Below are 12,717 nucleotides of genomic sequence, written 5' to 3'. Positions count from 1 at the left end.
GGCATTTGTGCTCACAGAACTGTTTATCTGGATCCAGCCTCATGTGGTCAGATTTACCTAGAAGCCCTCTGGACATAAATAGCCTTTGACCACAGTCATTGCGATCTATCTGGAGCTCTTTGGGCACTCTAGAATGCTCCTGTGAAACTTCCCTGTTCTCTTTAGGGAGGGGAAAGTTTTGTTTCCTTTTTCCCTTGTGCAAAGCCGTCACCACTGTTGAAATTCATGGTGGAAGTCTCGGTGGAGGAGCTCAGCTCCTTTCCAGTGCAATTCTAAACAGGCTTATACCTTTCTAAGTCCATTGAAGTGAACTGGCTAAGAAAGATGTAATCTGTTTAGGATTGTATTGTGCATTTATGCCACTCTTACATTAAAGAGAAAGGGCTGTTTCACACATAACAAAATCCTGTCCAGTGTGGATTATCCCTTCAAAGTGAAGGACGACTGACATTTTAATGTGTTGCCCATATAGTCCTTGAATGCTGTGTGGCAGTCTGAAACATTTTTGAGAAGTAACAGTGACAAACTCTGAGTGCCCTTGAAGGTGATGTTTAAGGATTTAGCACTTCACCAATGTTTATTTTGCATGTATAGTGTGCATTATCAGCACTAGTTTTAAGTTCCTTTGGCAAATGTATTCATTTACATTTCAAATAATTGGGCGAAGTATGGCTTTTATGCAAAACAACTGCCGCTCTAGCCCGGCTGATATTTACTTTTGTGTAACGTATAGTTGTTGTTTTACAAACAGAGCAGTGCTTTAATTCAGTGATGGAGTAGAAATTTTCTAAGAAAATAGAGTCAGTGGTATCGTTGAATGCAGTTTAGATTGTTGAAACTCTAAATCCTGAAGAATGTTGCTTTTAAAAATACAAGCAATCGCTTCAATTCTATAAATAGACATTCTCAGTTTGTCACTGTTTTTCTTTGAATGTTTCAAAGTAGCAGCTTGGCTGCTGCCTGGTAGGGTCTCTGGTCGCTAAAGAGGAAAGCCGGTAATTATGTCTTAACTGGACACAGATGTCTTGAAAGAGTTCTAATACAATGTCATTATTCTGGACCAATACAAATACCCTTCCTCAAAAATATGCTATTCAGCAAAATTCAGTATATTGGCTAAGCATGGGTTAATTTATGTTTGTGCTATGAGTGCTAAGTGAGGTATCTTAGACCTTTTCTGCACCAGGAATCTAGCCTGGCCCAGTGCTCGTCCCTTATGGATTTCTAGTGCAGAAAAGGTCCTGGTGTATCTTGATGGAAAGAAACAGGGAAAACGTTGGTGGTGATTTATATCAGGACCGTGTGGATAGAGAAGATATAACTTTTATTGAGTTTGTAGGCTGACTTGGTCACTGGCCTAGTTTGGGGGCTAAGTCTGAGAACTGAGGGAAAGTGGGAAAGGATGGATTATTAAAACATAACCATAGAAATACAAGATAAAAACGTTAGGTGACATTTTACAGTGGCTACAAGCAAAGATTATGCTATCCCCAGAGTATGAGCCACCAATATATTTGCATTTCAGTTGTTTCATGGTCCAGTCATAGTAGACATTAGTTAAGATAATGTCCTACTGGCTTCAGTAGAACTAATTATCACAGTCATTACCACAGATGTGGAGTGAGGAGGAGTTAGAAGCCAGGCACTAGATAGACTTCAGCTATCACTTTTTCCCTGGCAAATTCCCAACCTGACCTGAAAAGGGGAGGAAGCCAATCGATTCTTTGGGTGTGCAGAGTCTCTCTGGAGCCTAAAAAACAAGTCATAATCCAGGGAAACCCTCAACACGAGGCCACACCACAAAGGTTCAGTTCTAGGCCCAGCTTAGTCTGCATAAGCTGGACTCTGCCTTTTCTTCACTCTAATTTACAGATGTTCTATGTGTACTCTTGTCTCTTTGGGTACAGAGCACTCTTGGGCACCAAATGTGTACAAGAAATGCTGTTCAGGAGCAGAGTCCGAAGCTGTGTTCATATCTGAAATCCAGTCAATCATATTAACATAGCTAAGGGCTCACATATGCCCAGGACCTATCTAGGTCCCTATCATCTTTCCCAATCCTATTTCATGTGGATAACTGTGGAGTGGACAGCTTTTGATTTGGCCTTGGATTCTCCCAAAAGCCCTTCTTTCGTGGAAAAGGGCAAGCAGGAGTACCTGAACTGCCATAGTGCACATAAAATGCCTCATACAGATAGGCACAGTTGAGAAGGATCATGTTCAGATAGAAACCACTTGGATGTGTGAATTTCCCCTTAGCATGCAACCTTCAGAGGCTTGTGAATGGCAGCACTTATAACTAACCGAGCTTGTTTTGAAGAAGCTCTCACCCCTCGCATACAATTTGGTTCCATGCATTAGTTATTTTCATCTGTAGCTTGCTTCAAGCAGAGTGATTATCATCTAAATTATCATCTGCAATAAAACAATACGAAATTTAAAAACAGCAATTTAATATTTTGATTAGAAACCATTGAGAAGGTTGGCTGTGGTTGTTTTACACCTGCACTATGCTGGTCAGCCAGTAGATGGCAATAGCAGATCAGGCTGTTTGGACTTAAGGGAAAATGCAGCCTACTCCTATTTTTCAGCAGGAAACATTCAATCATATGGGCTTCTTTATTTATATTTTAAGGACAAAATATGTGTTGATGAAACAAAACAAATGGAAACCTTTTACTTTGGCTCCTGTGGATTCAGAGTCAACACGTGACATACAATAAGTAAATAACTGGCTTCAGATACCTCAGTTTAAATTGTGAATCTCTGGCTTTATGCACTGCACCATGATTCTGACCATGGGGGGAAATTAACACACACACACACCTTTTGCTTTTATAGCTCTGTATGTAAATGTTGTAGCATTCTTCAATATTAAACTCCACAGCCTGCCCCTTTTCTCTCTTTTTCTTTCTCTAAAGGACATTCTGTACTAAAATAGCATTTAATTACCTGTTAAGTGGTGCCTCAGCCACATGTCAATATACTGGGGAAAGGTTAGAAAAATAACACCCTTTTGTTACTATTCCCATTTTGCTGCAACTGCCAAGCTATACCGAATATGTGCTTCTTACTGAGTCACATAGATGGCAACGTATTTTTCTCTAAAACATTCTGTTACTGGATTGAATTTGGGTACAAGTTAGCAATGATTTTTCAGTGCAACTTTGTTTTACTTATTTTATGCTTGATATGTATGGCAGAGTAATACACAGTTATCCGCAACTCCTAAGCAGCCATTGTTACCAAGACTGAAGTTGTTTTAAAACTGAAAGCTTGAATGGTTAAAGTCTGATGGGGATAGCAAAATGTGATTCTTCTGTTCATTTTTGTGCACTTTCACAATTGCACAGAAGTTGAAGTATAATAATGGAGTGATCTGTTCTGGCTCTGGGGATTGATTATATATAAAATCATTTGACCACTCCCTTTATTGCAAAAACAGGAGTGGGAGGGAATTGTGTGTAACTCTACTTTTCTGTCTTCGCAAACAAGCTGTTTTTCCAGGGTTGAACTAGATGAGTCCTGCAGCAAGTAATCTGTATCTCAGTTTAAATTGAATGGGATTCTCATTTAGCCAGATAGACATTTAGGTTTAATTTCTTCTCTATCATTTGTACGTTTTCTTGTTTTCAGTGTATAGATTTTTTTTGTTTGTTTCCTAGGGGGTTAGATAAAGGACCTTGTGTGATCAATAAATATGCACTAAATAAGGAACAGTTTTGGTCTGGAGGTCTTAATTCTCTAGCACAATGTTGATCCACTGAGTTGCCCCGTTTCTCTCTGCTCAGCTGGACCACGGGTTTACCATCAAGAGATCAGGGTCTTTGGACTACTACCAACAACCAGGAATGTATTGGATAAGGTATGAAATGGTACAGCGGCAACAGTCAGTGTTTCCATGGCAACGTGCTGGCAGTCTCCATTAACCAGTTCCTTCAGTGAATAAACATTTTTTTATTTGTTCTCCAGTCCATATGCTGCTTTTATCAGTTTCATTTTAATCTTGATTGAGATGCCACACCCCCTCATTCCCTTTCTTCACCCATTATTTACACTGACATTGCAAGCTTTCTCTTCATTGCACATGCTCAGTATCAATTTATCCCTCTAGTTAAAAGGACAGTGTATATAGAAAAAAAATCTAATGGATACACTCAAGCAGCATTTTCTTTTGCGTTTATGGTTTTAAAGGCATCCGCTATCCTGTGCTCCTCTGTCTGAGACACGTGAGATGGCAACAGGATATTGGTATCAATGTGTGTGTGTGTTTGTTTATTTTTCTTTTCTAAATGAAATATTGAATTATTACTATATACTGTCATTTTAAATCCCCACCCCAAGCACAATTCTTACCGTGTCGATTGAACAATGCATTGGCATAACGTAGCACTTAGAAGCTTTTCCCCAGCAAAATGAAATATAATGCATTGTTAAGTGTGTTGGTAAGCTTGCATTTTCAAAGTATGCACATTTTTGTTACCCCCCCCACCCTTTTTTGAAAAATGAGCAATAGATTTTTCTTTAAATGCATGACTCTACTCCTCTCTCCTTGGTATTATCCTACAATGTGGAATGTTGATAGGATTGTGATTTTGGCTTTTATGTTAACTGGAGGGGGGGAAGGGTGCTGTGGTTAAATGGCAATCTTTTCTTTATAACAATTACATTTTGTTAAGGGAACAGATGTCAAGCTGCCTTGGCATACACCATCACTTAGTGATGAGATTTTTATGCAGCAACCATTTAATATATTTGAGTATTTCTGATAATCATTGAAGTTGCGATTTATTTAAAGCAAAAGGGGAGATGAAAAGGGTCTTGATTGAAGACTGTCAAATCCGGAAAAATGCATTTCACTTAAAGAATAAGCTTTCAGTGCTGTACATAAAAAAAAAAAAACTCTTGCAAATTTCAGCTTCATTAGCATAATAGTGGCAGCAGTCATCGCAAGCATGGACAGTAAAATAGAAATCTCCCTTCACCTAATCTCACTAAATGCACGGATGAGACTGCAATAGACCATGCCAGAAGAAACAGCTATTCCAACAGTACTTATCCAGGAGTTCTTTCTTGGTCTTTGAAGGGGGTGCTTGAATGGATGAAAGATTTTGTTTACTCTCAGATGGTTTTAAAAGTGTCACCCCCGTGATCCCATATTTTAGGACCTTCTTTAACCTGAATTTTCATTGGGCACAAGCACATGTGCCCAAAAGTGGATAGTTCCGTTTTCTGGAAGGCTCGAGGCAGAAAACTCTTTTTTCTCCCTATGGGTTGCAAAGGATACTTGTTAATACCCCGTCTAAAACTGCCACCTTCACAGTATTACCAAAATTATCAAATGCTTCTTTTCATTTGCCATCAAAATAGATTTAGACTATTCTTCAAGTATGCAATATTCTTAAACAACATCATTGTACTAAGTCGGGGGTAGTCAAACTGCGGCCCTCCAGATGTCCATGGACTACAGTTCCCATGAACCCCTGCCAGCGAATGCTGGCAAGGGCTCGTGGGAATTGTAGTCCATGGGCATCTGGAGGGCCGCAGTTTGACTACCCCTAAGTCAAAAGAGTAAATGATATCTTAATAGACCAAATCATTCAAGAGTAGAGGTGCATTTTTTCTTTTCTGATGCTGGGGCTTAATGATGGATTTTTCATGATGGTAGGACAAGCTTACTAATGAACATATAACTTTGACAAGTGTTTATGAGAGTATGTTTCCTGCTACTGTTTTGTAATTTTGTTTTGCCATGGATTGTACTCCTCCAGACTATCAGTTTATTTTAGATTTAATTTCTAAATTTAATAACAGGAATTGTAGCATATACCATTGGTTGCAACTTTCAGTTCAGGGGTCCTTTTTTCCCTTCCCCAACCTATGTGTTGCCAAGCAGAAATCCAGAATTTGGGAAGAAATCCATATGGAAATTTGGGGTCCATGGCTGATAACTGTACCTCAGTCTTGAAGAAAGGTAGCATGGTGAACACATAAAAGTGACTTTTGTTCTGTTTTGGTTTACTGCAAAAGAAAGATGTTAGTGTAAATGAAATCACACATGTATTTGAAATATAGACCAGATACAGGTTTAGATGTGAATTGATGTGATATGAATAGATATGAAAATCTATACATGCTCCCTTCAGGAATCTGAAAAAGTAGAGGAAGAGGAGGTAAGAAGAAGAGGGTTTTTTTATACCCTCCTTTTCTCTACCCGAAGGAGTCTCAAAGTGGCTTATAATCACCTTTCCTTCCTCTCCCCACAAAAGACAACCTGTGAGGTAGATGGGGCTGAGAGAGCTCTGACAGGAATGCTCTGTGAGAACTGCACTATCAGGGCAGTGATGAGCCCAAGGTCGCCCAGCTGGCTGCATGTGGAGGAATGCAGAATCAAACCCAGCTCACCAGATTAGAAGCTACTACTCTTAACTGCTACACCATGCTGGCACCAAACAAAGTTAGGAGAAAGCAATCACTACATGTGTCAAGAAAATAATCCATCTATCTATAAGGACTGGTACAGAATATTGCAGAACTAGTACAAAAGGGACATTCATGAAATAATAAACATATAATCTACATCTAGCATGGAAGCAACAAAATGATTTTATATGTTGGGTTTGTATGTCATTTACATACCATTTTCTATAGCTGGTAAGCTGTGCCCAGTGGTAGTTTCCTTGTGGCACACTTGTATGCACAACTATTATAAAATAAAAACACAAATAGTACAATTCAAATCTTTTAGGCTATTACTGTGTGGCGTTTCCAAGTATGTGTGCACAGAACAAAACATACGAGTGCCATCATGTAGGTTATAAATTAATTCCTCACAAGAAGGTCTTTCTGGTGTGAAAGAACAATATTAAAAGCAACAGAGAACAGCCAGAGAGGTTCTGCGTAAAATAAAAAATGCTCCCAGCTCGCCCCCACTTTAGAATAAATTGATGATCATGTATAAATCTTATATTTAGTTTGGTCCTAAATAGGAGTAAAAGGACAAGAGATAACAAGGAAAAATCTCAGATAAATCTGACAGGATTTTTTGTCACCTTTCACGATATATTTGCCACACCTCACTTAGCAAGTGTGCATTCACTTGAACATCCTTACTCTTAGCATATTTCACATCTTAATCGTAATGTCACGTTGTTTTTGATAGCCTCATTGCAGTCATTTGAGAAAAATATTGCAGCCAAATGAAGACATTTGTAGACATTATTTGTAGACATTATTTGCAGCAAGTTCTGTTCACTGATCTTGCATAATATTTAATGAAAGCCAGATAAGCCAGTGAGTCTTGCACTGCCCATTTTAAGATTACCATAGTTATATTCTGCTCAAGATGTGAACTGCTCTGCTCAGTGTGCGTGCGTGTATGTGGGGGTGTAAGTTACATTTAAATCCTTGGAACTGAATAATCTACAATCAAGTTATAAAGCCATTCTGCCCTCTTTTGCTCACATTCATTTTCTTCTGCCCTACTCAGTCTCTTGTTAAATCAGTTTTACGTGATGCTTTTGCTAGCAATTCAACCAGTTCTGGAAGAAGCCTTAAACTAGCATCCGGTAGCACAACAAACAATTCTGCTAAAGGTATATTGAAAATATGCTTAAGTAGGCTTACAAGTATAATTAAAATGAGAACACCCACTGTTTATAAAAAATATTAAAAACTCAGACAAAACAATAAAATCAATTTTAAAAGGAGCATAGAAATTGAGTCATTGGAGTCAAGGCATCTCAACGGTGCTGCTATAGCTCTGAAGTACTATACTGGCTTAGTGCTATAGCGCTCAACATAGAACCTTCCAAAAAACCCTCTGTGGTAGATCACACAGTGAAAAAAAGGCAGGAGGGGGAAGTGCCACTGACCATAGCACATCAGAGACGGGTCAGTGAAGGGAATTAATTTGCCTTGTATGATTTGCCTTGTAGAAGAAGAAGAGTTGGTTCTTATATGCTGCTTTTCTCTATCCGAAGGAGTCTCAAAGTGGCTTACAGTCACCTTCCCTTTCCTCTCCCCACAACAGACACCCTGTGAGGTGGGTGAGGCTGAGAACGCCCTGATATTACAGCTTTATCAGTGCTGTAGTGAGCCCAAGGTCACCCAGCTGGCTGCATGTGGGGGAGCGCGGAATCAAACCCAGCTCACCAGATTAGACATCCACACTCCTAACCGCTACACCAAGCTGGCTCTTTTATTTGGCTTCACTTGAAAGCAAGCCGACAACAGATAACATCCAGTTTCGAACAGTAATGTGAAAATATACAACATTCTGTATGCTGTGTTAGATGTTCCCATTGAGGCACCATATACATTTTTAAAATAGAGCTATTCACTTGCAACAAGAATGGATCTCTGAAACCTCTAACACTGCTGTAACAGAGGTGCCTAAGTTAGAACAGAACTGTGGAATTGTATTAGGAAGGCAGTAAGAGAAATAATCAAAGTAGGCACTAAACAACTCCAAATAAAGCCAGTCATAGTAGACTGTTCACCATCTAATCAGCAGAGAATGCAGTAAAAGAGAAGCAGCTGCCTTCACTGCTACTCAGACCTGCAACTACCTCTTCAAAATTGCTTGGTTTAATTTACCATCTTGTGTTTAGTTTGCCTTACTATATAGTCTGCTGCACCTCTGCATCTACTAGGGCTGAGGGCCTTTCCCCAAGACTCTGACGCCATGCCATCTCCCCGTATTTTAATTGGATAATGATCCAACTGCTGGATCCAAGATCTAATATCAAAAGCTGCAGGACATTATACATTGGGGGTAAACTGCAGAGTGTGCACACAGGGCCAGTATACTTGTGTCAGTCTTATACTTGTGTCTTGAGCCGATGCCTAAGTGGTGATACAGTTATTGACATTCCCAATAGTGATAGGATAGGAATTCTGCCCGTTAGGATTATTGTGAACACCTATAGATAATACCCACAACTTCACTGGTGAAATGATGACATCTCACCCCATTCCTTTCTCACTGACCTTAAAATTGTCTTATTTTCCCCAAGAATAGCATAGTGAAGTGTGCGTGTATAGCTGCTTACTTGTATAAGCTTTCATGTAAGCCTGTTTTATTCTATTTTTTTGTTTGCAAAGTGTTTGCTAAGTGTGAAGTGATTCAATAAGAGCTTCTTTTGACCTGGCCAGGCACCTTGCCACTGCAGCTATTCAGTTCCCCACTCCACTGGCTTTTAGGTAGTCTGGGAGTTCAACTGTTTCTTGATTATGTTTGTATGATCATGAATCTACTAAAATCTTGAACCAATAAAGTGCTAAAGCAGTCGTAAGAGGCAATTTTCCCCATTTTGCTTTTCATCTACTGTAAATCTACTGTACATCTGAGGTTTGGAAGACCTGACAGAACCGCAAAATTGTGAGGAGCTTCATTTGGTAAGCTAGAGCCTAGATATGTTTTGAGTATTCACATCCTGTCCTGGCTAGTTTAATAGAGGATTTTTTAAAAGGAGGAGGCAGAGTTTGGTGGTTCCTTTTTCTTATTATTTCTGTCAGCACCGCAATGATGTCTAAGCAGAACTTGCACTGTGATCAAGAACTGGGAAAACTCCATAGGCCCTAGGGCAGGGTTAGGCAACCTGTGGTCCTCCAGATGTCCATGGACTACAATTCCCATGAGCCCCTGCCAGAGCTGCATGAAAGCATCAGATTATTGTTCACAATTTCCTGTTTGTACCCACAGTTCCTTTGCCCATTGCTGTTCCCTCTTCTTCCTGATTTAGATCAGTTCTCCAAGAACTGAACCATCTTATTCTGAGCTTTTGCAACCACAGAGTCTGAAAGTTAGTACAGAGCATCTAACACAGCTTGGGTGGAACTATCATGACTTGAGTTGCTACTGGTTCAGTGGTTACTGAAAAATGCATTTCCATAATTTTCTAAACAAATGTGGATTATGTTATGTAATTACAGCTGCATAACCTATTGTGATAATTACCACCATGCAGTGATTGGTGGTTTCTGAATGTGATTCAGAATCATAATAGAAAAAGAGATTATGCAGCAATCTTGCTGAATATGCTGGAAAGAAGAAAGGAAGAAAGGTGGGGAAAGTTCATAATAATATGCTAGTATCTTACAAGCAGGTCTTCATTTTATCCCATTCTGAATGTTGAGCTTTACTACATCCTAGCATCCCTCTATCCTTCCTTCCTTCCTTCCTTCCTTCCTTCCTTCCTTCCTTCCTTCCTTCCTTCCTTCCTTCCTTGAGAAGGGTGGTATAGAAAGAAAAAAATAAAAATTTAAAAATGAGAACTGTTTGGGCCCAGTCCTGGGATTTCAAGTATATTTTAGTTCCCTAAATCCCAGATACACACAAAATGGCTGTGGTTACTTACTGATGAAGCACATTTCTTTCTATTCTGCTCTTCTTAAGCTAGGACAATTTAACATGTAAATTGACATAGTACTATAACAATAAAACAATAATTCAGTAATTAAGCACTAAAATCATTTAAATACACATTCTATTCACAACCAAATTTAACCAGGTTTAATATACCCATGTTTGGAAGGGGTGAGGGCAGATAAGTAAGGCCTCGCCAGGTAGCATTTCTGCTGTGAGCATGGTAGAAGGGTTTTGCAAGTGCTGCAAAACTCGGTGAGATCCATCAGAACCCTAATTTTATCTTGGAGCTCATTCCACTAAGTGGGGGTCAGGGTTAAGAAAGCCCTGGCCCAGGTTGAGGCCAAGTGTACTTCACTGGGCCCAGGGACTCTCAGTCAGAAGACACTGGCTGATCGCAGCTCTCTCCAGGCAGTCCCTTAGATATGCATGGCCCAGATCACAAATGGTTTTGAAGGTTGTAGAAATTTTAGTAATTAAACCCCTCTGACAAGAAGAAAGGGAACTAGGAGTCAGTCTCTTTCTACCTCTAAGATCTTTCTATCTGCTGGTAATATTTCCATTGATTAGTGATCCATCACTTTGGTATAGTAAGGTTATCAACAAAGGTACTAATAAAGGTGGAATGAATCAATATGATTGTGGATATTTAAAATATTCACAGTTAATATAGAAATAAGATAAAACAGGATTTAATCATACCCTCTAAGATCCTATGACTTCATTCTACCATGTCATCACCCAACAGGAAAAGTATCTCCACTCTGCCATGAATAAAGACTTAGTCTGTTGAAGGAACTCTTTCTTCATCGTGTGCAGGCTTGGCAGAAGGAGTTGGAGGATCTAACCCACTATGCATTTAGCAAGAGTATACTACTATGGATTCTACCCTCCAAAGCAGCCATTTTACCTAGGGGAACTGATCTCTGTTGCCTGGAGATGGACTTTAAAACCAGGAGATCCCCAGGTAGAATGGTATCCCCACTCCACAATGGCAGGAGCTTTTTTAAAAAATGAAAGATGGGAATTCAGAGAAACTGTTAGACATATTACTATACTATTATATTAATATGACACTATTCAATTGCTAACAAAAAAAAATCCTCATGGTAAGGGAGAAAACAGCCAGTGCAACAGCCAAGCCTCAATTTCTGGCTGAGAAGGCGGACTCTACTGCCTCCAATTCCAGAAGTGGAGAGAAGCCTCCAGCAGAAACAAAGCCAGGATAGTAAGCCCAGGTCCAGTTCAGTCCTTTCCCTTTTAAAATTTAAAGGTCCTGGGTGGAGGCCAGGTCTTTCTGACCATCAGCTGTTAGTCACCACCTCTCTTCCCAAAGGATCAGCAGCTGTTTCCCTGGATATAGTCTTATCTTTACCTCTCCAATCCTGTGCCTCTCTGAAACAATCCAGAAATTCCAGAAGATAAATCTTCATTAAACCTTGAATTTCAGGAGAAATGACCCAAAATAGGTAACTTCTTGTATAATTTTAACTTTGAGATATCCAAATAGGCATATTCCTGTTCACCTTCAGCTGAAAAATCCCCCTCACGCCATAATGTAGTAATGACCTCAAGAGATTACTGAGCCGTGACTCTTCGCTGTACGTTATATATAACCTTCTACAAGTAACGTAAAGTAGAATCCATTTGAAAACCTAAAACAGTCACCAGTGAGCATCTTGGTTGGACAATCAGATGTTACAATCCTGCTAACAGAATGGTGTACTGGCACCATTGGTGCATCAAGGCAGCATCCTTATAGAAAAGCTGCTTTTTACTTCAGTTCAAACATTATTTAAAAAGTACCCTGGATTAGTACCTAGATATAATTTCAAGGAAATAGGTATGTGCCCTCATTCCCTTCTTGTTCTTCATAACTGTACTATGAAATTAAGCATTCAAAGCTAATGCTAGGTGATTTTTATTAATGTCTTGAGGTAAGATTCTTGTGGATGTCACATTCACTCACTACACCATGCTGGTACTTTATGTAAAGAAACATAACAAATGTGGCTGAGAATCAGCGGTGACCATCAGGACATGGGTTGTTAGTGTGGTGCAGTGGTTAGAGTATTAGACTCACCCAGCCTGGAAATCCACTGGATCATCTTTAATAAGACTTTCTCAGCATAGCCTATCCATGAGATGGTTAAGAGACTAAAACAGAAGACAGGATCCTTCCTCATAAACAGCTCTAAATTCCTTGGAGCAAGTGCAGGTTAAATAAAAATGCACATTCTTAGCATTTACAAAATGCCCCACTTTTGCACACTACAGCCTTTCTTGGCAGATAATAGATTTGGTCAATCTTCTGATTTTATTCTGGAGACATTGTTTCACTCTAATTT

At 39.4% G+C, this 12,717-nt stretch overlaps 1 protein-coding gene across 5 annotated transcripts in view; it reads left to right on the top strand.

Moving 5' to 3' along the window:
- DCLK1 (doublecortin like kinase 1) overlaps nt 1-12,717 on the top strand; it is a 260,706-nt gene that overhangs the window by 235,071 nt on the left and 12,918 nt on the right. The window contains exon 17 of one of the 5 annotated variants that reach the window (XM_077341858.1): nt 3,792-3,865. The exons of the other annotated variants lie outside the window; for them this stretch is intronic. Coding sequence (XP_077197973.1) covers nt 3,792-3,865 — 74 coding nt within the window. The remainder of the gene's footprint in view (nt 1-3,791; nt 3,866-12,717) is intronic. 5 annotated transcript variants of the gene reach the window in all.

This window comes from Paroedura picta, chromosome 6 (genome assembly GCF_049243985.1).
Source record: "Paroedura picta isolate Pp20150507F chromosome 6, Ppicta_v3.0, whole genome shotgun sequence".
Lineage (NCBI taxonomy): Eukaryota > Metazoa > Chordata > Lepidosauria > Squamata > Gekkonidae > Paroedura > Paroedura picta.
This window is presented reverse-complemented; position numbering and strand designations above follow the sequence as displayed.